The 20,290-nt window shown below is 42.6% G+C and overlaps 3 protein-coding genes across 7 annotated transcripts; all 3 read right to left on the reverse strand.

Annotated features, from left to right (window-relative positions):
- Positions 1–845: 845 nt before the first annotated feature.
- On the reverse strand, positions 846–5,088 carry pop5 (POP5 homolog, ribonuclease P/MRP subunit). The gene is given in 5 exon segments (NM_001141215.1): positions 846–1,412; positions 3,288–3,371; positions 3,735–3,884; positions 4,819–4,961; positions 5,043–5,088. Coding segments are annotated over 5 exon segments (483 nt in total). The 5' UTR covers positions 5,063–5,088; the 3' UTR covers positions 846–1,326.
- Positions 5,089–7,095: 2,007 nt separating this feature from the next.
- Positions 7,096–9,388, reverse strand: LOC106580253 (uncharacterized). 2 transcript variants are annotated; one of them, XM_014161073.2, is made up of 3 exons: positions 9,267–9,388; positions 8,014–8,158; positions 7,096–7,858 (listed from the first exon to the last, which is right to left on the reverse strand). In XM_014161073.2, the coding sequence occupies exons 1-3, from the start codon at positions 9,274–9,276 to the stop codon at positions 7,513–7,515; spliced, it is 501 nt and encodes a 166-aa protein (XP_014016548.1). In that variant the 5' UTR covers positions 9,277–9,388; the 3' UTR covers positions 7,096–7,512. The 2 variants fall into 2 exon arrangements, with proteins under 2 accessions (XP_014016548.1, XP_014016547.1); XM_014161072.2 differs by lacking the exon at positions 9,267–9,388 and adding an exon at positions 8,405–9,091.
- A 673-nt stretch (positions 9,389–10,061) lies between these two features.
- hps4 (HPS4 biogenesis of lysosomal organelles complex 3 subunit 2) lies at positions 10,062–20,235 on the reverse strand. Of its 4 annotated transcripts, none has more exons than XM_014160079.2 (13): positions 19,938–20,152; positions 19,557–19,657; positions 19,348–19,438; positions 19,061–19,204; positions 18,670–18,777; positions 16,610–16,726; positions 16,329–16,423; positions 16,152–16,224; positions 12,766–12,905; positions 11,829–12,564; positions 11,216–11,342; positions 10,733–10,844; positions 10,062–10,565 (listed from the first exon to the last, which is right to left on the reverse strand). In XM_014160079.2, exons 4-13 carry the CDS (start codon positions 19,079–19,081, stop codon positions 10,394–10,396), a joined length of 1,701 nt encoding a protein of 566 aa, XP_014015554.1. In that variant the 5' UTR covers positions 19,082–19,204; positions 19,348–19,438; positions 19,557–19,657; positions 19,938–20,152; the 3' UTR covers positions 10,062–10,393. The 4 variants fall into 4 exon arrangements, with proteins under 4 accessions (XP_014015554.1, NP_001167293.1, XP_014015552.1 ...); NM_001173822.1 differs by having other exon boundaries at positions 19,577–19,657; positions 19,938–20,145; XM_014160077.2 differs by lacking the exon at positions 18,670–18,777 and having other exon boundaries at positions 19,577–19,657; positions 19,938–20,235.
- Positions 20,236–20,290: the final 55 nt, after the last annotated feature.

The following is a 20,290-nucleotide window of genomic DNA, read 5'->3' on the forward strand; positions in this document are numbered from 1 at the left end:
TCATGAGCTTAAATTAAAGAGCCCAGAAATGTTCCATATGCACAGAAACATATTTCTCTCAAATTTGTTTAACATCCATGTTAGTGAGCATTTCTCCTGTGCCAAGATAATCCATCCACCTGACAGGTGTGGCAAATCAAGAAGTTGATTAAATAGCATGATCATTACACAGGTGCACCTTGTGCTGGGAACAAAAGGCCACAAAAATGTACAGTTGTCACACAACACAATGTCACAGATGTCTCAAGTTGAGGGAGTGTGCAATTAACATGCTGACTGCAGGAATGTCCACTAGAGCTGCTGCCAAATAATTTAATTCTCTACCACAACTTTGTTTTAAAGAATTTGGCAGTATGTCCAACCGGCCTCACAACCGCAAACCATGTGTAACCACAGCAGCCCAGGACCTGCACATCAGGCTTCTTCACCTGCGTGAACGTTTGAGGCCAGCCACCCGGACAGCTGATGAAACTGAGGAGTATTTCTGTCTGTAATAAATCCCTTTTGTGGGGAAAAACTCATTCTGATTAGCTGGGCCTGGCTCCCATGAGGGTGGGCCTGAGAGGGCATAGGCTGCATCCCTGCCCAGTCAAGAGAAATCCATAGATTAAGGCCTAATTAATTTATTTAACTTGACTGACTTGTTGTTTGCATGTTTTATATCCATTTTTGTTCAGCATATGAAAGATACGCTCCAAATGTTTCCAAAACTGTATCACGTGTATTTGCGTTTAGACAGAGCATTTGGCCCGCATCGGAGCGTTGCTGCATTTTCCACAAGGCTAAAGGGGACATCCAATGGCTCAATGTAATGGAATTGGAGTAATGAACAAGGGCTAATGGTTGGCTTGCTAGAAGAGATTTTATTATTATTATTTTGCTTTCAGAAAATGTATACACAACAGTGCAGAAAGTAACATTAACTATACACACAGCAGAAATAACAAAACTATTTATGTACACATGTCCCATGTTTTATTTGCTTTGTTTTAATTAGCTCACAGCTGATCTGCATTCACACTCCAACAGATGCATTGAAGCACCAGGCTCTATTTCAGGGGTATTCAACTCTTAACCTGCGAGGTCCGTAGCCTCCTGGTTTTCTGTTCTACCTGAATGTATTGCATTCACCTAAATCAGTCCCTAATTAGAAGTGAACAATGAAAAACGTGGAACTGGCTTCGAGGTCCAGAGTTGAGTTTGAGGGCTCTATTCTGTCATGAAATCCATCAGCCCAGTAACAGAACTACCTGTATTGGGATTAACAGTGTCTTCCCAGAGCTGAGATACACTGCAAGTAGCAAGAGTGTCAGAATGATGTTGGGGTCAGTCATCCTCCTCTTCATCAACATCATCTGCCTCTTTCTTCAGGGTGCAGCTCAGTAATGACTTGCGGATCTCTGATCTCTCTGCTGCACAAGGAAAGACAGAAACAAAACAGACAGTATAGTTCGTTCAATTCTCACTTCAATGGTTTGAAATCAAACTAGATGGTAATTGTACATTAATTACAAAAGCAGTGTGACTTGCTTTACCTCTTTAAAAAGTATTTTTGAGGTAATGGTAGAAGTTTAAACAGTTTTACTTTACTATTTAAAGCAAAGTAGTTTTGAAGTATGTATGGTTTTGAAAAATGTTATAGTAATGGTATTGTTTGCAGTAGTAATGATGGTGACTGGTTATAGTTGAAAAAGTAGGTAGATGAAAAGTTAGGATAGCCTGAACATATGAAAGCTGGCTTGCTGTATCTAGCTTGAATGGTCCAATAATTAATGTTGGGGAGTTACTTTACGCTAATTTATATAGTTATAGTTGATAAACTTAAATAATTTGAAGTTAGAATAGCCTGAACATTTGAAAGGTGGTTTGATGTCCCTAGCTTGAACAGTTCAAGAATTACTGTTGGGGAGTTATTTTATGCACATTTATGCAAATGTATTTAGTTCTAGTTTATACGTGTTAAAGAAGTAGATAGCCTGAATGTTTTAAAGTTGGTCTTGTAGCTTAATTGGCCAAGGAGCAGGACCATTTTCAATTGCTATACCTCTGCATTTCTTTGGTTCTCATTCAAACCCATGTTAATTTATGCACATTTTAAAATGGTTAGTTAAATATATAGTATCAAAAATCTTTTAACAAGCAATCTAAGTATGGTCAGTCAAAACACCTCAGAGTTGGTTTGGAGTTAATAGCTTAAGCGGTGAAAGAGGAGAGATCTAGAATTTTCCTTATTACCATTCTAGTGGATGGTCCTTTTTTGCCATTGAAATGCATTGGTATCCATACCAAACGGCTCCGTTTGGGCTGCTCGATGACACAATATGTAAAAGCTGTTAGCTAACATTAGCTAGCTGCTTTTCATCACTCTAAACTGACAAACAGCTGTAACCTTTTAATTGGTAAAATATATTTTTGTTCAAAACACCAGATTTGAATAGCAGAGGATGATTTCATATACTGTAACTTTTTGTCTCAGGGTGCGTTCATAAATTCAATCTGGAGTGCCAGAGTGCGCTCAGTGCCCTCTGGGCGTTTGTAAATTCAGAGCATTTCACTCTCGGTGCGTTCAGAGTGCACACTGGACGTTCTGGTCGAGGAGTAAGGTTGAGCCGAGCGAGCGTTCTGGCCACACAACGGCAGTCAAGCACCCAAGCTAACTGGCCAACGTTGGCTAGCTACTTCCAGACAAATAAGACAACACCTCACTGACTATTTTACTCACCCTATTTTTAGGTTATCCAGAGTGTTGGTGACTAATTTAACTGCTGCCGGCAACAATTCAATCATGCTTTTTTTTAACCGACGTTTACTGACACCAGCCATATTCAATGGGTGTTGAGCGTTCGTTATCTGTGCTCTGGCACACTCAGACGAGAATACTCTGAAATCGGAGTAGATCACCAGAGTAAATTTACAAACTAAACTGATCGCAAAGTAGTCAAATAAGCTGATGTGTCAAAAGTTATTGTTTACAGTGAATATTGTAAGTGATGATGTCACAATGAGGCGCTTTAGAAAGTTGAAAAAAACTCCCATTAAAGTTAATGAAGATGGACAAAAAGACAGCAAAATTAAACGGCATTTCTAGCTTAAACAGTGTAAGAGTAGCATACAAAATAATAACAAAAAGTATATTTGCTTTGGAAGTCCCACCTAATTATAGCTTCTCTGTAACCTGGTTGTTGCCAATTCAAAACTTACTAGATGACTAGGCATATTGTCTGCAATGAGAAAACTGTGCATGGGTAAGGAACTGATGTACACTGATAGAGCAGACCATCACATACCTTCACTCTGACAGAGGGGGAGCATCCGGTGGAGCTGCTGAGTATTGTATCGGACCAAATATTTCTGACATGTCCGGATCGTTCCTGCATAAAATTAAAATAAGTAGACAATGAATTTGCTGTTAGTTACCCTCAGTGTTCAGTGCAAAATATATGTTTTTGTTAAGTTGATGACGGCACTAGAGCTGGTATATATATATATATTTTTTTTTTAATTGTACACTGAGTTTATAATGTTCAATTGTAATTAGTATGCTTTGATTAACTGAACAAACTGTTTCCATATTAGCCCTCTTAGGTGAAAGACAAAACAGTTAAAATAAAAACAAGTTGGAAACCTGTCTTTTGTGTGCAAATAAATACAAATAATGTATGCATGCGTGTCACTTTTACATCCCAAATATCAGCTACAACTTGTTCATGCAAAGGGAAGTTGGTCTGTCTTACCTCCCACATGCAAACAGTTCAGAAAACATGGCACTCTTTGCCCTCGGTTCTCCAGACTGGTGATGAATGGCAATGCAGACCAGATGAGTCTGTAGTGGCTCTTCCGACAGCGCAGGAACACAATTCCAGTGTGGGCATTCAGATATTTCACTGAAAAAAAATAAAAGTGACTATGCAACAGGATTGATATAGTAGTAGCAAACATGTGTGGCATTAGTATGCGTGTTGGTAAAAGCCTAAGAATGAGTGTGTGCAAAGAGTCATTGCAGGTAGTCCGGGTAGCAATTTTGTTAGCCATTTATCAGTTATGGCTTGGGTGTAGAAGCTGTTCAGGTTCCTGGGTTAAGTGCTTTCCTCAAAGGCACAACGGCAGTGGTCCGTACCACCAGCAGCCCCCTAGCTGCATGCTGAGTTCCAACAGTATCACTTATCTTAATAATGTCAGCCAGTGGTGGGAAAAGTACCCAACTGTCATACTTGAGTAAAAGTACAGATACCTTTTCTTAATAGAAAGTTACTCAGTAAAATTACTACCTGAGTAAATGTCAAAGTATTTGGTTCTAAATATACTTAAGTGTAAATCATTTCAAATTCCTTATTAAGCAAAGCAGGTGGCACCATTTTCTTGTTTTTAAAATGCACAGATAGCCAGGGGCACACCTCAACACTCAGACAATTTACAAATGATGCATGGGTTCAGTCAGTCTGCCAGCTCAGAGGCAGTAGGGATGACCACATTCTCTTGAAGTGCATGAATTGGACAATTTTCTTGTTCTGCTAAGCATTTTAAATGTTAAGAGTATTTTTGTATGTCAAGGAAGATGTAGGGAGTAAAAAGTACATTCAGGAATGTAGAAGGAACAGTTCAAACAAATAGTAAAGTACCCCCCCGAAAAAAAAAAAAAAAACTAAAAGTAGTACTTTACGCCACTGTCAGTTAACTAACGTGAAATGGTATTGTAAACCTAGTCTAGCATAGTGGGCTGCAAGCCCTTTTCAAGTGTATGCTATTGCATCATTAACATTAATTTAAGTGATCACATTGCTTAGCTACACAAGGTGGACTAATTCCCTTTATCAATACCTGAGAATCCGAGGCTGGACAGTGCAGCGCCATAGTCACCGTGCGCTCGAGCTACCGCTGCTTTTGTGGCAGTGTAGATGGCTCGGTCATCTAGCAGTAACAGATTGCTTCGATCTGATACGCAAACTTCGCACAGCAAATATCTGCGAAGAAAAGCGTTTGATCAGGAGGGGAGAACTTCATAATTGTAGACATTAGCAACATGTAAATACGAGCTATTTTACCTGGATTTCAGTCGCACCATTTCTCTCAACACATGTCGATGTTTCTACTTCCGTGTTGGGTAATTTAACGAATGACAACTCGTGGTGGGGCTCAAGATTGATTGGCATCATGATAAACCAATCGCGATCTTTTACCAAAATAACTACTGCGCAGATGCACACTCAGAGGAGCTCGAGTCCAGATTGTCTTGGCTAGAATGAATACAGTTTATGTCCTAACTGTTGTCCTACCCTAATTATCCTAACCTGCTACGAAAAGTCAAATCTGACAAAAACTGTCACCTATGCGGATGACTCAACACTATACACGTCAGCTACTACAGTGAATGAAATCACTGCAACACTTAAAGAGCTGCAGTTAGTTTCAGAATGGGTGGCAAGGAACAAGTTAGTCTTACATATTTCAAAACGTAAAGGCATTGTTTTTGGGACAAATCATAAACTAAACCCTAAACCTCAACTAAATACTGTAATAAATGTGGAAATTGAGCAAGTTAAGGTTACTAAATTGCTTGTAGTAACCCTGGATTGTAAACTGTCATGGTCAAAACATGTTGAAACAACAGTAGCTAAGATGGGGAGAAGTCTGTCAATGATAAAAGGCTGCGCTGCCTTTTTAACAACACTATCAACAAGGCAGATCACACCTGGACTACTGTTCAGTCGTGTGGTCAAGTGCCACAAGGGGGACCTCGGAAAATTACAATTGGCTCAGAACAGGGCAGCAAAGCTGGCCCTTAAATGTACACAGAGCGCTAACATTAATAATATGCATGTAAATCTTTCATGGCTCAAAGTGGAGGAGAGATTCACTTCTTGTTGACATGCTGAATGCACCGAGGTGTCTGTTTAAACTACTAACACACAGCTCGGACACCCATGCATACCCCACAAGACATGCCACTAGAGGTCTGTTCACAATCCCAAAGTCCAGAACAGACTAAGGGACGCGTACAGTACTGCTTAGAGCCATGGCTACATGGAACTCTATTCCACATCAGGTAACTGATGCAAGCAGTAGAATCAGATAAATAAATACAGCTTATGTAACAGTGGGGACTGTGAAGAGACACACACACACAGGCACAGACACACATTCACATGATAAGATGGATGTGGTACTGTAAATATGTGGTAGTAGAGTAGTGGATTGAGGGAACACACTTAATGTGTTGTGAAAAGTGTTCTGAAATGTAATGCCATGTAATATTTTAAAATGTATATAACTTCGTTAATGTTGCTGGACCCCTTGGAAGCAGCTAATGGGGATCCTTAATGAATACAAATACAAATATCCTTTCTAATCAAAACCAACCCAAACCCCTTTTACTTGGCTTCTGCCAACAGAATATATTTCTACTGTAGGACTACTGACATTTGTACCTCTATTTGCAACGTTTCCGCCTTTGACTGTATTATGAAACTGAGTTTGAAGTTGTTGCCGTGTTTTATCTTATTTTTCCTTTTCCCTCATTACCATTTATAACTCATAACAATTTCTAATTTGCCATCCCATGGACAATTAAGTGTCAACAACTCAGCATAGATGTTTTTGCTAGCTGTTGGTTTCTCATGATTTAGTAGTCCAGGTGGAGTTCTTTGTCCACCACTTTTTTCACACCAACTGTCAAAATTTGTGTTGAAGCCTATTTTATTTTAACTAGGTAAGTCAGTTAAGAACAAATTCTTATTTTACAATGACATCCTACTCCGGCCAAACCCGGACGACCCTGGGCCAATTGTGCGCCGCCGTAAAGGACTCCGGACGGTTGTGATACAGCCCAGGATTGAACCGGGGTCTGTAGTGACACCTACTAGAACTGAGATGCAGTGCCTTAGACCGCTGCACCACTCAGGAGCCCTAGCAAGAGAAGGTCTCTCTGTCAGCTGAGAAAAAAAACCCACCTGTTGCTTGAAAACTGCAGGTGAAAAAACAGGGAAAACAACAAGTGATTCACACATACATAAGATACAAGACAATGAGAATGTCACAGTTTAGGACTGTACCCTATTATGAAGAACTTTTGTTTAATGCAACAACAAAAAAGAGAGACAGAGTTTCGCAAATTTAATAAGATTCAGTTTCAATAAAGGAAAAACAGACACATTTCCAATAAACATATGTGATTATATACAATATTTGCATCTTTACAAATCAATATCTTTCTTACAAAACACAACAACACAGATAATTTAATATATACAAGCATTTGCTGAAGTGCACAGAACCCCATACACCTTGGGGTATAACATCTTAAAAATATATATATTTTGCGATTATTGAAAAAAATGTTAGGTAGTGAACACATCACATCCACTGCCTTCACATAACAGTAATAAAAGTTGTTGCCCTCAGAAAAATAAATGCAGCTTCATGGACTTGAGGACATTCAAGACAACATGGAGATGGGGTTATGGAGCATCGCAAGGTAAAATGTAATAGTGTGTATAATCCTGGTTTGTGTCATCTTTATCTGTAGGAGAGAGCAATGAATGGAGAGTGTAATAGGTGGACTCCATTGTGCTCACAAGATACCTCCACTCCCCCCCTGTCACAGTTCAGGGCAAGGCCTAACTCCACATTGGTCAGCAGGGGTCCCACCCCCTCCCCCCACAGATCAACATTGGTATCCTGCAGAGACCATGGAGCTCCTGGCCTTTCTCGTGGGCCCCCACTTGAAAGCTCCCCCACTTTCCGCATGCCAACTAGGCTTGGCCCCCCTATGGCACCACCAGCTGCCTCCTGAAGACCTTGGAATAGGAACAGCAGATCAACTTGAAGCTCCAGAACATTCTCCTTTGACAGCAAACTGTATCTGTGGAATACAAAGGTTAAGAGTGGAGTCAGGACCACAGTACTTTTGCCTCATAGTAACAACTTTCAGTTTCCATAGATATGGAATGTAGTTATATAAAAAGTTGAGGTAATACAGCTAAGTAAGTGTACCATCATGTCAACCAGGACTCTTACCGTGTGGGAAGCTTGCGTTTTGCCATGTAGGAAAGGACAGGCTCAATGTTCAGGTGTTGAGGATTCAGCACACGGAGATGAATCTCAGCTCTCATTACTGTCACTGACAGAACATCCTGACTGAGAAGGAACTCCATGTCTGTATCTAGTGGGAAAAAGAAAAACATTATGTAAGGCCTAAATGAAAGAAGTACCACTCAGAATGTGACAGTGACCCCATTCCTCCTCACTAGAATGAATGTTATTTTCTATAAAAACCTAAGTCTTAAAGGTACTTTGAATTTAGATTCTTTATGGTAGGTCTGTCTACATAGGCCTACTTATTTAGTCCAAGAGTAGGCACAATAAATGGCTGAGAATCTACTTCAAATGACTGGATATAGATTCCTACCTCCACTGATACGACCCTGAATCCCCTTGACGCCTCTGCAATGGAAACGTAACTGACAGCAACGATAGACCTGTCTGACAAAACGGAATAGCGGTTGCTCTGGATAGACTGCACGCCGTAAACCTCCTTGGGGCATTGAAAGCACCCGAAGACGATGTAGCTGTGCCAAATCCATCCGGAGCGCGTTGGTTTCCATCCAAGGCACTGCCAACAGTGCGCAATGTTGCCGCTGTGTCGCCTCGCTCTCCCGTCGCCACCGTCTCAAGATATCTGTGTGTAAAGTCTTGTGTCCATCCTGAAAAGTGGATGACGTTGACAGTAACTCCTTAACCGCGCGACACTGTACTCCAATTAAATGAGTAGTCATAGATAGACACATTAAGGCAATCCAAAATAAGGCTGTAAAAGCCATGGTGGTGGGTCCGTAGTTGGAGTGCTCCACTAGAGTTGTACCAGCTCCGTCCAGTGGTACAGCGTTACTGAAAAGGACCGCTTATCTCCGTGGTTTAAGGGGTATGCCCTTACACTGACAATGGCAGGGCATTCTGCCACTTAGAATTTTAATTCTGTTTCTCCACACCCTGTTTTTTTCGTGCCCCTAACCACCTATTTGCACCCCACTGGCCCATAAAATGCGTTTGCATAATAAGGCACCCGAGAACACCGACTCCAGTCATTCAAATTCAGCTACGCAACTAATGACCCTAATTACACTATATTTGGACGATCAAGAATGGTTTCATTTACAAGACAAACAAAGGGCACAGAAACCGAGATTACTTTCTATATGGATAGCGTTCGCACGTAGACAGTCCTGTATGTTATGAAGCCCCAAATTATCTTACATTTCATGTCAACTTACATTTAGTCATTGTTCCTCCACTTCACCCAAAACAATATCATTACCATGATAACAAGTGAGGATGGTGTTCGTACTTTAGTGTTTGTAAAATGCTGCGAGCGCCGTTCTCTCTTGTTCCATTGAGCTACTAGGCCTATTATTGATATAACACCACAGTGGCCCCTGTAATTTAGAGTACAATGTGCAGCTCATTTAGACAAGCCAATTAAAATAGAGTTAATTTACTAATTCATCAATACATCAGTTGATCTATTGTAAATAACCACATTAGCATACATGCATTTGAGATAGTTTACTTGGAAGAAAAAGTACTTGCCATAAGACCAAGATGTATTGACAAAAATACTTTTTTCAAGAATCACCCATTCATTTTTAACAAACTGCAGTCTTTGCAAACAACCTCATCGAATATTATTGGAAAAGCACTGAAAATTATCACATTGAGTGTATGCAATGGCTTTTGTTGTCTTAATCAAAATAAACCCCATAAGGAAATCCAAGAGTACACAATAATTACATGATATTTGTAAATAAATACCATATTTTTTCTACATACACTGTCATTTGTGGGTGGTGGTGAAGGATTCAGTGGCAGCCGAGAGGATTACAGTGATTAGGAAACCCAGCAGCCATGTCATGAAGTTTGTACATTGAGTATTTGTTACACAAAACCACTTGTGTTCTGTATAAGCTCATGTGGTGTGTTGGCATTTCATAGTGCAAAATGTCTGCAGTCTTGACAAAGATCATGGCCCTCTGCACATTAACACAAAACAATGTAGGACTTGACCATCATTCTTGCAAATAGTTTATTTCATTTAACCAGCTAAGTCATTGAGAACACATTCTGTTATACAATAATGACCTGACCAAGACAGGACAAGAACCATGCAGCAAAGCGAACAAGTGACGACATTACAGATAAAGCAGACATTTCTTAAACTCCACGCAATAACACAAAAAGCTAAATACATACAACTTCCTATAATTCTTTACAAAGTGCTTATATTAACTTGAAAAAAGGTTCAGGGTAAGAACAGTGTTGGAAATGAATTTAAAGAGTATCATATTCAGAGCAGAGACTGAGTAGAGAAAGGTGCTGGTAGAACTCTCCTTGCCATGGTCAGTCAGAGCAGGTTTACCCCATGTTTCATTAATCTGTGTCGGGCCTTGCTGGGCAGAGAGAAAGCGCTGTCCTGGTGGTTAGGAATGCCAGAGTTTCTCACTGCTCCGCCTTGCTGCAGGAAGTACGTCTCCTGGGCCACGCTGCGGGTCCCGTACACAGCTGCACCAGCGCTCCTGTGGTATAAACATTGTGTCTAAACATTATACATACAACTCAATGCCAAAACACTCAAGGTTAATACAAACGGCATAATGATGGCCTCCGTTCCACTACCCCCATTATCAGCCTTGAGGAGTAATGAATGGTGAGAGCCCCCTCCGTCACTGCTGCTCATACTGACCTGACAATAGCCTCCTGCAGAGCTTCAGTGTGAGAGAAATGCGAGTGGAGCAGCGATGTGGCTCTCACAAAGGAACACTCCTGGGCTCCCCCTGGCCTGCCAGACAGGTTGGCTGCAGGGACACACAGCAGTCTCTCGTTACAAATACCACAAGCATGAATGGCAATCAACCACGCAATAAAAAAGCCTGAGATCGTGTACAGGGTCCTAGTTGCTCAAATGTACCCCAAAATACCCATATCAGCTAACACAAAGTTCACACAAAACACCACAGTCCCACAAAATGCACTAAAACATCCCAATCAGTTACTGCAAAGCACTGAGCTTACTACTCACACTAGCAGTAAGGTGAACACTGGGAAACTGAAAGACATGGTTCCATAAACAGAAATGGACAAAGAGAGAGGAAAAAGGTAAGAGTCAGACAAAGGTGGAAAAAATAAGTATAGAATATACAGAGCGCTGAGAATATTCAAGCCTCACTTGTGAGCGTGTTCTGTATACAGTCAAAGTGTGCAAAGGTGTACGGTCCATGTGGGCCGGGAGCCCCCAGAGCAGTGGTCCTCAGATGTGCCTCCAGTCCGTTCAAAGATGCCAGGCTGCTGTGATACTGAGCATAAACCACAGGGTGAGAGTAGACTAAATATCAAACTGCTGTAATAACATGTAGGGCAATAGTATATTTAAGAAATAAGGCACGGGGGGATATGGCCAATATACCACGGCTAAGGGCTAGACTTAAACACGACGCAACGAGTGCCTGGATACAGCCCTTAGCTGTGGTATATTGGCCATATACCACAAACCTCCGAAGTGCCTTATTGCCATTATAAGCTGGTTACCAATGTAATTAGAGCTGTAAAAATACATGTTTTGTCATACCCGTGGTATATGGTCTGTGGTATATATGGTCTGGCTATACCCGTGGTATATGGCTGTCAGCCAATCAGCATTCAGGGCTTGAACCACCCAGTTTATACATTTAATTTCCGAACAGTTGAACACAGGTGGTGGTTCAGAAGGCGGAAACTCTTGTGGAACACTCATGCATGAACAAACATTCATATCCCTCCCATATTCCCCAAAAGTTCCTCACCACTTCCTCTGTGGCTGCAGTGTTGCTGTGGAAGTCTGGCTCCACCAGTAGGGCCAGTACCAGCCCTCTCACCCTGTGCTGGTACAACGACATGGGGAGCAGAGGGGCCTCTGTAGAGTTCTCACCGGGCGAAGGGGAGTAGGGGGGCACATCACAAGTATCAGCCTGCAGTAAACCTTTACTACCCTGTCCTTCCTTCTCCTTAAACACCTCCACATTCCCCACCCTCTGACTGCCAGGCTCTGGGGACTCCTGACCTCTGAACCTGAGGGCTCCAGCTCTCTCTCCACTCAGTACAATACTACCTCCATTCTGTCCATTGATGTGACGCAGGTCCTTGTTTTGCATTGACCTGGCTCCTCCTGCAAGACCCGACTCAGCTCTCCCACCATCTATGCTGTGAAAACTGTGGTCGTACGAACTTCCTGTGACACCCTCCTCCCCCTCATGGGACAGCTTTCCATTGGACAAGTTATGATCAGAGGTCTCTGGAGCGACCTTGATAGGTGAAGGGCTGAGAGGGCCAGGAGTGTGAAATGTAGGACTTGGGCTAAATAGTGACTCATCAGATATAGTTGACTGGGGAGTGGAGGGATAATGGAAGGATAGTGGCACGCAGTGGGTGGGGTCTGGGTCAAGTGGATCAGTGGTTGGTGTGTCAGATAGGGTTCTTGACAGGAGGCGGGACTTCCTAGGTCGGTTTGATTCCTTTGGAGTAGATTGGGTAGATTTGGATCTGCAGGACAGACACAGGCTCAACAATGTATCCTCATATCAGGGTGGCAACCATTGAAAATGTGTCTAACCCCCACTTTCACTTGGTTTGAGCTTACTGTATCAGGACAGAACACATTAACTCACTCTAGTTAGAGTGTTTACCAGAAAAGGATATACTTCATACAGTGGAGGGGGGTTTCTTCAGAGGTGGGTGAAGTACCTGGACTCTCTGTCCACAGGAGCGGAGCGGAGATACTGTAGTTCAGTGGCGGTCAGGAACACAGTGGTGGAGGTCACTGGGCTAGATAGAGGAGTGCTGCCAGAAGAGCTGGAGGAACTCAGTCCATTGGGTCTCTGGTCCTAGAGCAATATAGAAGCATAAGCAAAAAAGTATGGCAAGGCCTGTAACTAAACAAACTGCTGACTTTGGGTGAAGAAAACTATAGTATAGCTTGGAGCAGGAGGAAATGGCAGCAGGTTTACAGGCGCTGTGCTATTATTAAAATTTTTTTTTGCGTTATTTGTAACTTATTTTGTACAAAATGTTTCTGCAACCGTATCTTACGACAAAAAGAGCTTCTGGATATCAGGACAGCGATCACTCACCTCGGATTAGACAAAGATTTTTACTCTAAACACCTGACAAGGCCAACATCCCAGTTATTGGCAAGAGGAAGAGGCGCAGGTACAGAGGACACAGAGCGGGATGTCTTCTGCAGGTCCTCACGTTACCGTCAATATTACTCGCAAACGTGCAATCATTGGACAATAAATTAGACGAGGTATGATCACGAATATCCTACCAACGGGACAGCAAAATCTGTAATATTCTTATGTTTCACGGAATCGTGGCTGAATGATGACATGAATATTCTGCTAGCGGGATATACGCTGCACCGGCAAGATAGAACAGCACACTCCTGTAAGACGAGGGGGGCGGTCTGTGCATATCTGTAAACAACAGCTGGTGCACGAAATCGAAGGAAGTCTCTAGAATTTGCTCGCCTGAAGTAGAGTATTTTGTGATAAAATGCAGCCCACACTATTTGCCTAGAAAGTTTTCAGCTATACTTTTCGTGGCTGTTTATTTACCACCACAGACAGATGCTGGCACTAAGACCGCACTCAGTCAGCTGTATAAGGAAATAAGCAAACAGGAAACCACTCACCCAGAGGCGGCACTCCTAGTGGCCGGAGACTTTAATGCAGGGAAACTTAAATCAGTTCTACTTAATTTCTATCAACATGTTAAATGTGCAACCAGAGGGAAAAAAATATATCTATATCACCTGTATTCTACACACAGAAGCGTACAAAGCTCTCCGTCGCCCTCCATTTGGTAAATCCAACCACAATTCTATACTCCTGATTCCTGCTTACAAGCAAATATTAAAGCAGGAAGCACCAGTGACTGTCTATAAAAAAGTGGTCAGATGAAGCAGATGCTAAACTACAGGACTGTTTTGCTATCACAGACTTGAACATGTTCCGGGATTCTTCCGATGGCATTGAGGAGTACACCACATCAGTCATTGGCTTTATCAATAAGTGCATCGAGGACGTCGTCCCCACCATGACTGTACGTACATACCCAAACCAGAAGCCATGGATTACAGGCAACATTCGCACTGAGCTAAAGGGTAGATCTGCCGCTTTGAAGGTGCGGGACTAACCCGGAATCTTATAGGAAATCCTGCTATGCCCCCTGACGAACCATCAAACAGGCAAAGCGTCCATACAGGGCTAAGATTGAATCGTACTACACCGGCTCCGACGCTCGTCTTATGTGGCAGGGCTGGCAAACTATTACAGACTACAAAGGGAAGCACAGCCACGAGTTGCCCAGTGACACGAGCCTACTAGACGAACTAAATCACTTCTATGCTCGCTTCGAGGCAAGCAACACTAAGGCATGCATGAGAGCATCAGCTGTTCCGAACATCTGTGTGATTACGCTCTCCGTAGCCAACGTGAGAAAGACCTTTAAACGGGTCAACATGCACAAGGCTGCGGGGCCAGACGGATTACCAGGACATGTGCTCCAGGCATGTGCTGACCAACTGGCAGGCGTCTTCACTGACATTTTCAACATGTCCCTGACTGAGTCTGTAATACCAACATGTTACAAGCAGACCACCATAGTCCCTGTGCCTAAGAACACAAAGGCAACCTGCCTAAATGACTACAGAACCGTAGCACTCACGTCCGTAGCCATGAAGTGCTTTGAAAGGCTGGTAATGGCTCACATCAACACCATTATCCCAGAAAGCCTAGACCCACTCCAATTTGCATACCGCCCAAACAGATCCACAGATGATGCAATCGCTATTGCACTCCACGCTGCCCTTTCCCAGCTGGACAAAAGGAGCACCTACGTGAGAATGCTATTCATTGACTACAGCTCAGCGTTCAACACCAGAATACCCTCAAAGCTCATCACTAAACTAAGGATCCTGGGACTAAACACCTCCCTCTGCAACTGGATCCTGGACTAGCTGACGGGCCACCCCCAGGTGGTGAGGGGAGGTAGCCACACATCTGCCACGCTAATCCTCAACAGTAGAGCCCCTCAGGGTGCGTGCTCAGTCCCCTCCTGTACTCCCTGTTCACCCACAACTGCACGGCCAGGCACGACTCCAACACCATCATTAAGCAGACGACACAACAGTGGTAGGCCTGATCACCGACAACGACGAGACAGCCTATAGGGAGGAGGTCAGAGACCCGGCCGGGTGGTGCCAGAATAACAACCTATCCCTCAACGTAACCAAGACTAAGGAGATGATTGTGGATTACAGGAAAAGGAGGACTGAGCACGCCCCCATTCTCATCGATGGGGCTGTAGTGGAGCAGGTTGAGAGCTTCAAGTTCCTTGGTGTCCACATCACCAACAAACTAGAATGGTCCCAACACACCAAGACAGTCGTGAAGAGGGCACGACAAAGCCTATTCCTCAGAAAACTAAAAAGATTTGGCATGGGTCCTGAGATCCTCAAAAGGTTCTACAGCTGCAACATTGAGAGCATCCTGACTGGTTGCATCACTGCCTGGTATGGCAATTGCTCGGCCTCTGACAGCAAGGCACTACAGAGGGTAGTGCGAACGGCCCAGTACATCGCTGGGGCTAAGCTGCCTGCCATCCAGGACCTCTACACCAGGCGGTGTCAGAGGAAGGCCCTAAAAATTGTCAAAGACCCCAGCCACCCCAGTCATAGACTGTTCTCTCTAATACCGCATGCAAGCGGTACCGGAATGCCAAGTTTAGGACAAAAAGGCTTCTCAACAGTTTTTACCCCCAAGCCATAAGACTCGCTACTGAATATAGCCTCGCTATCGTTATTTTTCACTGTTGGTTTATTTCTTTACTTACCTATTGTTCACCTAATACCTATTTTTTGTCTGAAATTGCACTGTTGGTTAGAGCCTGTAAGCATTTCACTGTAAGGTCTGCACCGGTTGTATTCGGCGCACGTGACAAATACATTTGCATTAAGATATTGATGCATAATACAACAACCCAACGAATCAACAAATTAAGACGATCACAAGATAAAATAAAAATCTCAAATGAGAGAAGCACCTAAATTATCAGCCATTGTCATCTACCTGCTTGTATGTTTCCATTTCATGAACCATGACTTTCACTGTGAGATCAGGGGGCATCTGTGTGCTGACAACCCTGTGGAGCAAAGACACGTTTATACATACACACAGTTCATGTCTGGTTCTAATCTGTGGTTAAGTACTCCAGCACTTTGCTGCAGCAAAGGTCAGACAGTTTACCTCCCACAGTAGAGTACACAACCAGCTAACACAAGGGGGCAGCGTTGACAGGCCTGCAGAATGAGGGCAGCCTTGAGTAGGAGAAGTGGGTCAATCTGAGAATCAAAATGACACATAAAACAAGGAAATAATTGCCAGACTAGAAGTAAATCAACTTTAAAAAATCTATGAAATAGATAGTAATTGTAACAGCGCCTTACATAAAAATAAGGAACCGTATGATATTACCTGAGGTAGCAAACCCTACCGACATCATGCCCAACAGACGACTTCTTACTTACATGTGTAGAGTCAATAGTGCTCAAGACACTGAAGATGTGGTGGAGTTCAGTGGCACCTCCTTGTAAGTGGGAGAGGTACTGGGTCCATCGAACAGCTAAATGTTCCTGACTGTAGATCTAAATGCAAGGCAAATCAGAGGGAGGCATATTTAGCATTAGCAAAAAACAACACACATCTATGTGAAGTGAGGACATGATATGACAGATTGCTCTACAGAGCTAAGATAAGTGTTAGTGATATGCAGTTCACGAACAAAACGTTTATTTTTAAGCGCCTCTTTTTACTGACTGGAGAGTCAGGATTCATTTTTCCTGAGACTCATTCATTTGAGTCTTTCATTTGATCAGCTGGCCGCAATGAGTCCTACAACAAGATTGATACATGCTCCTCTGGCTCAGCCGCTCCAGAGACATGATCCGACCACCAGATATAGGCATACGTAAAGGAAAATAGATCATGCTGTAGGCAGCATAGAGAGAGCAAAATGTTTATTATAACTGATAATTGATTGCATGGTGCAAGAATGAATTCAATGAATTGATTGAACGTTACGATGGACACAGCTTTATAGAACCAACACACCCGAAAACGAATAGTTGAGGGCTGCAGTTCAAACGATATTGTGCTTATCACCCATACGGCAGTCAAGCAACGCTTTCCGCCAAGAGTAGTTCAGAATCTAGTCCGGTTGCGGCCACAAGTAGACCTTGTTTCAAACGTTTATTTCTTCAATCTTATTTTTATTCCTAGCAATCAACAAATGTACATTGTTTAAAACCTCTTAAGAATCAGACCCTTTTTTCATCTGTTTTCGCCTAAAATGACATACCCAAATCTAACTGCCTGTAGCTCAGGACCTGAGGCAAGGATATGCATATTCTTGATACCATTTTAAAGGAAACACTTTGAAGTTTGTGTTAATGTGAAATTAATGTAGGAGAATAAAACATTAGATCTTGTTAAAGATAATACAAAGAAAAAAAACGTTTTTTTTTTTTTTTTTGGTTCCATCAGTGAAATGCAAGAGAAAGGCCAATATGTAATATTCCAGGTCAGGCGTAATTTCAATTTTGGCCACTAGATGGAGGCAGTGTATGTGAAAAAGTTTTAGACTCTTCAATGAACCATTGAATTTCTGTTCAAAATGTATCATCAAGACTGCCCAAATGTGCCTAATTGGTTTATTAATACATTTTCAAGTTCATAACCGTGCACTCCCCTCAAACAATAGCATGGTATTCTTTCACTGTAATAGCTACTGTAAATTGGAAAGTGCAGTTAGCTTAAGTTCTTGTTAATCTTTCTCCCCATATCAGATATGTCTGTGTCCTGGGAAATTTTTCTTGTTCCTTACAACCTCATGCTAATCACATTAGCCTACGTTAGCTCAACCGTCCCACGGGGGACACCGATCCCTTAGAGGTTAAAGCACACTTTTACATGTCTGTCACAAATGACAGCTCCAATAAGCATCCTATGGTGAACCACATGCAGGGCCGGCTCTAGCCTTTTAGGGGCCCCAAGCGAGATTGGGTTTTGGGAATCCCCACCTTGCGGCAAACTGTGATTATTTTAGTTTTAAAGTTAATTTCCTGCAATCCTACACATTTTGTAATGACTTATGCCATGTTAATATGATATCGGAGTGAGAATGACTAACAAAATCAATGGGGGGGCAGTGCTGGAGGTCACATCTCGTTCACCATAGAGGGCACGCAGGACCCCCACCAGGGAAAGATAAACTCAAGAGTCATGATTCTACAAGCTTCTCGTTCACGTCTTCAGGGCCGGTTCCTGGCATAAGCAACATAAGAGGACGCTTAGGGCCACCGGGTGAACCTGCCCCGATGACTTGTGAACGAGAGGCTTGTAGAATCATGACTCTTGAGTTTTCGGTTTATCGTTTGCCAGTAGGGGGTCCTGCATGCTCTGGGCAATACAGACTCAAATGAACAAATTGAGTCTTAAGATTTGTTCTTTTGACTGAACAAGTCCAAAAGACAAGTCAGTAAAAATACGCAAACTTCCCATCACTATTAAGTGTTAGAGATGACTGTACCTGGTAGCTCTGGCGGATAGGGCCGTTATAGAAACTAAAGAGATTTATCAGCTGATCCAGGAAGTCACATATACTGACGTCTGGCATTTCCATTGAACAGCTTAAGGCCTGAGGGAGGGCAACATGGATAGTTATTATGACATATACACAGGGGATTGAGACAAAAACAAAAACTGGTTTAGGGGACGAACAGTCCCATTACAGTAGTCTATCCATCTGAGATATCGGTGAATGTTTCAATAAGATCTGTCAGGTTTTGCTCAATCATCTGAAGTTGTGTTATAGACTTAGTGCATAGTTGTCATATACGACAATGATCTAGTGTGGTTCCAGGCTATGGTGCAGATAACCTCGGGCGGAAGTGTCGTAACAAGATTATGGCACAACTCACCCACAAAAAGTTGTCTTTCATGCGGATGGCGAACTTGCTCCGCCGTAGCCTGAGCAGACGTACAGGGGAGGAGGAGAGCTCAGAGACACAGCGGCTCACGCCTGCCAGCTGTCCACACAGCAGCTCCTGCTTATCCAGAGGCGTCTGGAAGAAATAAAAGGCAAAGAACCATCATTCAACCGACTCATCCAATTGGTAGGGGATCATTACGGCAATCAAGTAATCATTCTTAATACACAGTATCAATAATCTCATTGAGGGAACACATACAAACTTGACGCCCCTACCTCTTCAGGATAGAAGTAGCAGATACCAGCTCTTGTAGGGTCACCCTCACCCTTGACCTTTGACCCATCATACAGGAAGAAGTTAATGCATCTGCAAATCACCAAGAAATCTGATTGAGTGGAAAATAACCAAACTAACATTAGAAAACCAAGTAGAGACTATTGAATAACAGAAAAAAATCGATAGGAATTCAATAGAATAATAGAACCTCAGAGGTGACAGTCCCACCTTCTTGAGTCAGGCACAATGATTTCAGCCATAGCTGCCATTGGTTGTTCTTGTTCTCAGTCTGTCCTCCACTCTCCCTACCTTTATAAAGACCGTGATTAATAAAACAAGTGCATTCATTACGTGAATGTTATATCCTAGCTAGGTACAACGCAGATAACTAAGCCTATTGTTTTTCATTTTGATGACATGCCTTCGCTATTGAACCAACTGGTAGCAATTACCGACTGCATGATTAAAAATCGTAAGACCACACATTGAACAGAATTGCCCAAAGTACTTCTACCAGCGTGTAACGTTAGTTTCACAAATCAGTACTGTCGTGTCTCGCAAACTACCAGCTGTCTGGCATTAAGCTTACCAAATTCGTCAAGCCGCCTCCAAATGATGTTGACGCAGTCTTCCTCCAGGTCTTTCAAGGTAATAAATGTAAAGTTGCCATCTCAGTCGAACACCTTCAAATTTCCTACCTTTACCTTGCAAAACTTTACTCCTTTGTTTCAGACAATTTGACAGACTGAATTGAAAACAGAGTAACTAACATTAGCTACTCGCTTGCTAGAGGAATGCGAGTCACAAGAAGTTAGTCATGTGAAAGAAGGGGAAGCAAATAGTGTCAAACAGTGCGTCGTTCTGAAACACGAATTTCTAAACTCCTTTCGTAACTCCAAACATTGCAGACTTATTTGGTAGAGAAAGAGACAAACCACCTGA

This window comes from Salmo salar, chromosome ssa20 (assembly GCF_905237065.1).
Source record: "Salmo salar chromosome ssa20, Ssal_v3.1, whole genome shotgun sequence".
Taxonomy (NCBI): Eukaryota; Metazoa; Chordata; class Actinopteri; order Salmoniformes; family Salmonidae; genus Salmo; species Salmo salar.

Bases quoted from the DNA above. Each gene is read 5' to 3' on its own strand.
- LOC106580253 (XM_014161072.2), bottom strand. From the start codon at position 8,816: ATGGCTTTTACAGCCTTATTTTGGATTGCCTTAATGTGTCTATCTATG. The intron at 8,159-8,404 runs GTAGGAATCTAT...TTTTCCCACTAG, and splicing joins TCAGGGTCGTATCAGTGGAG to ATACAGACATGGAGTTCCTT. The intron at 7,859-8,013 runs GTAAGAGTCCTG...TGTATTCCACAG, and splicing joins AAACGCAAGCTTCCCACACG to ATACAGTTTGCTGTCAAAGG.
- hps4 (NM_001173822.1), bottom strand. From the start codon at position 19,617: ATGGCAGCTATGGCTGAAATCATTGTGCCTGACTCAAGAAG. The intron at 19,439-19,576 runs GTGGGACTGTCA...GGTGATTTGCAG, and splicing joins ATTGTGCCTGACTCAAGAAG to ATGCATTAACTTCTTCCTGT. The intron at 12,906-16,151 runs GTAGATGACAAT...ATATTGCTCTAG, and splicing joins AAATGGAAACATACAAGCAG to GACCAGAGACCCAATGGACT.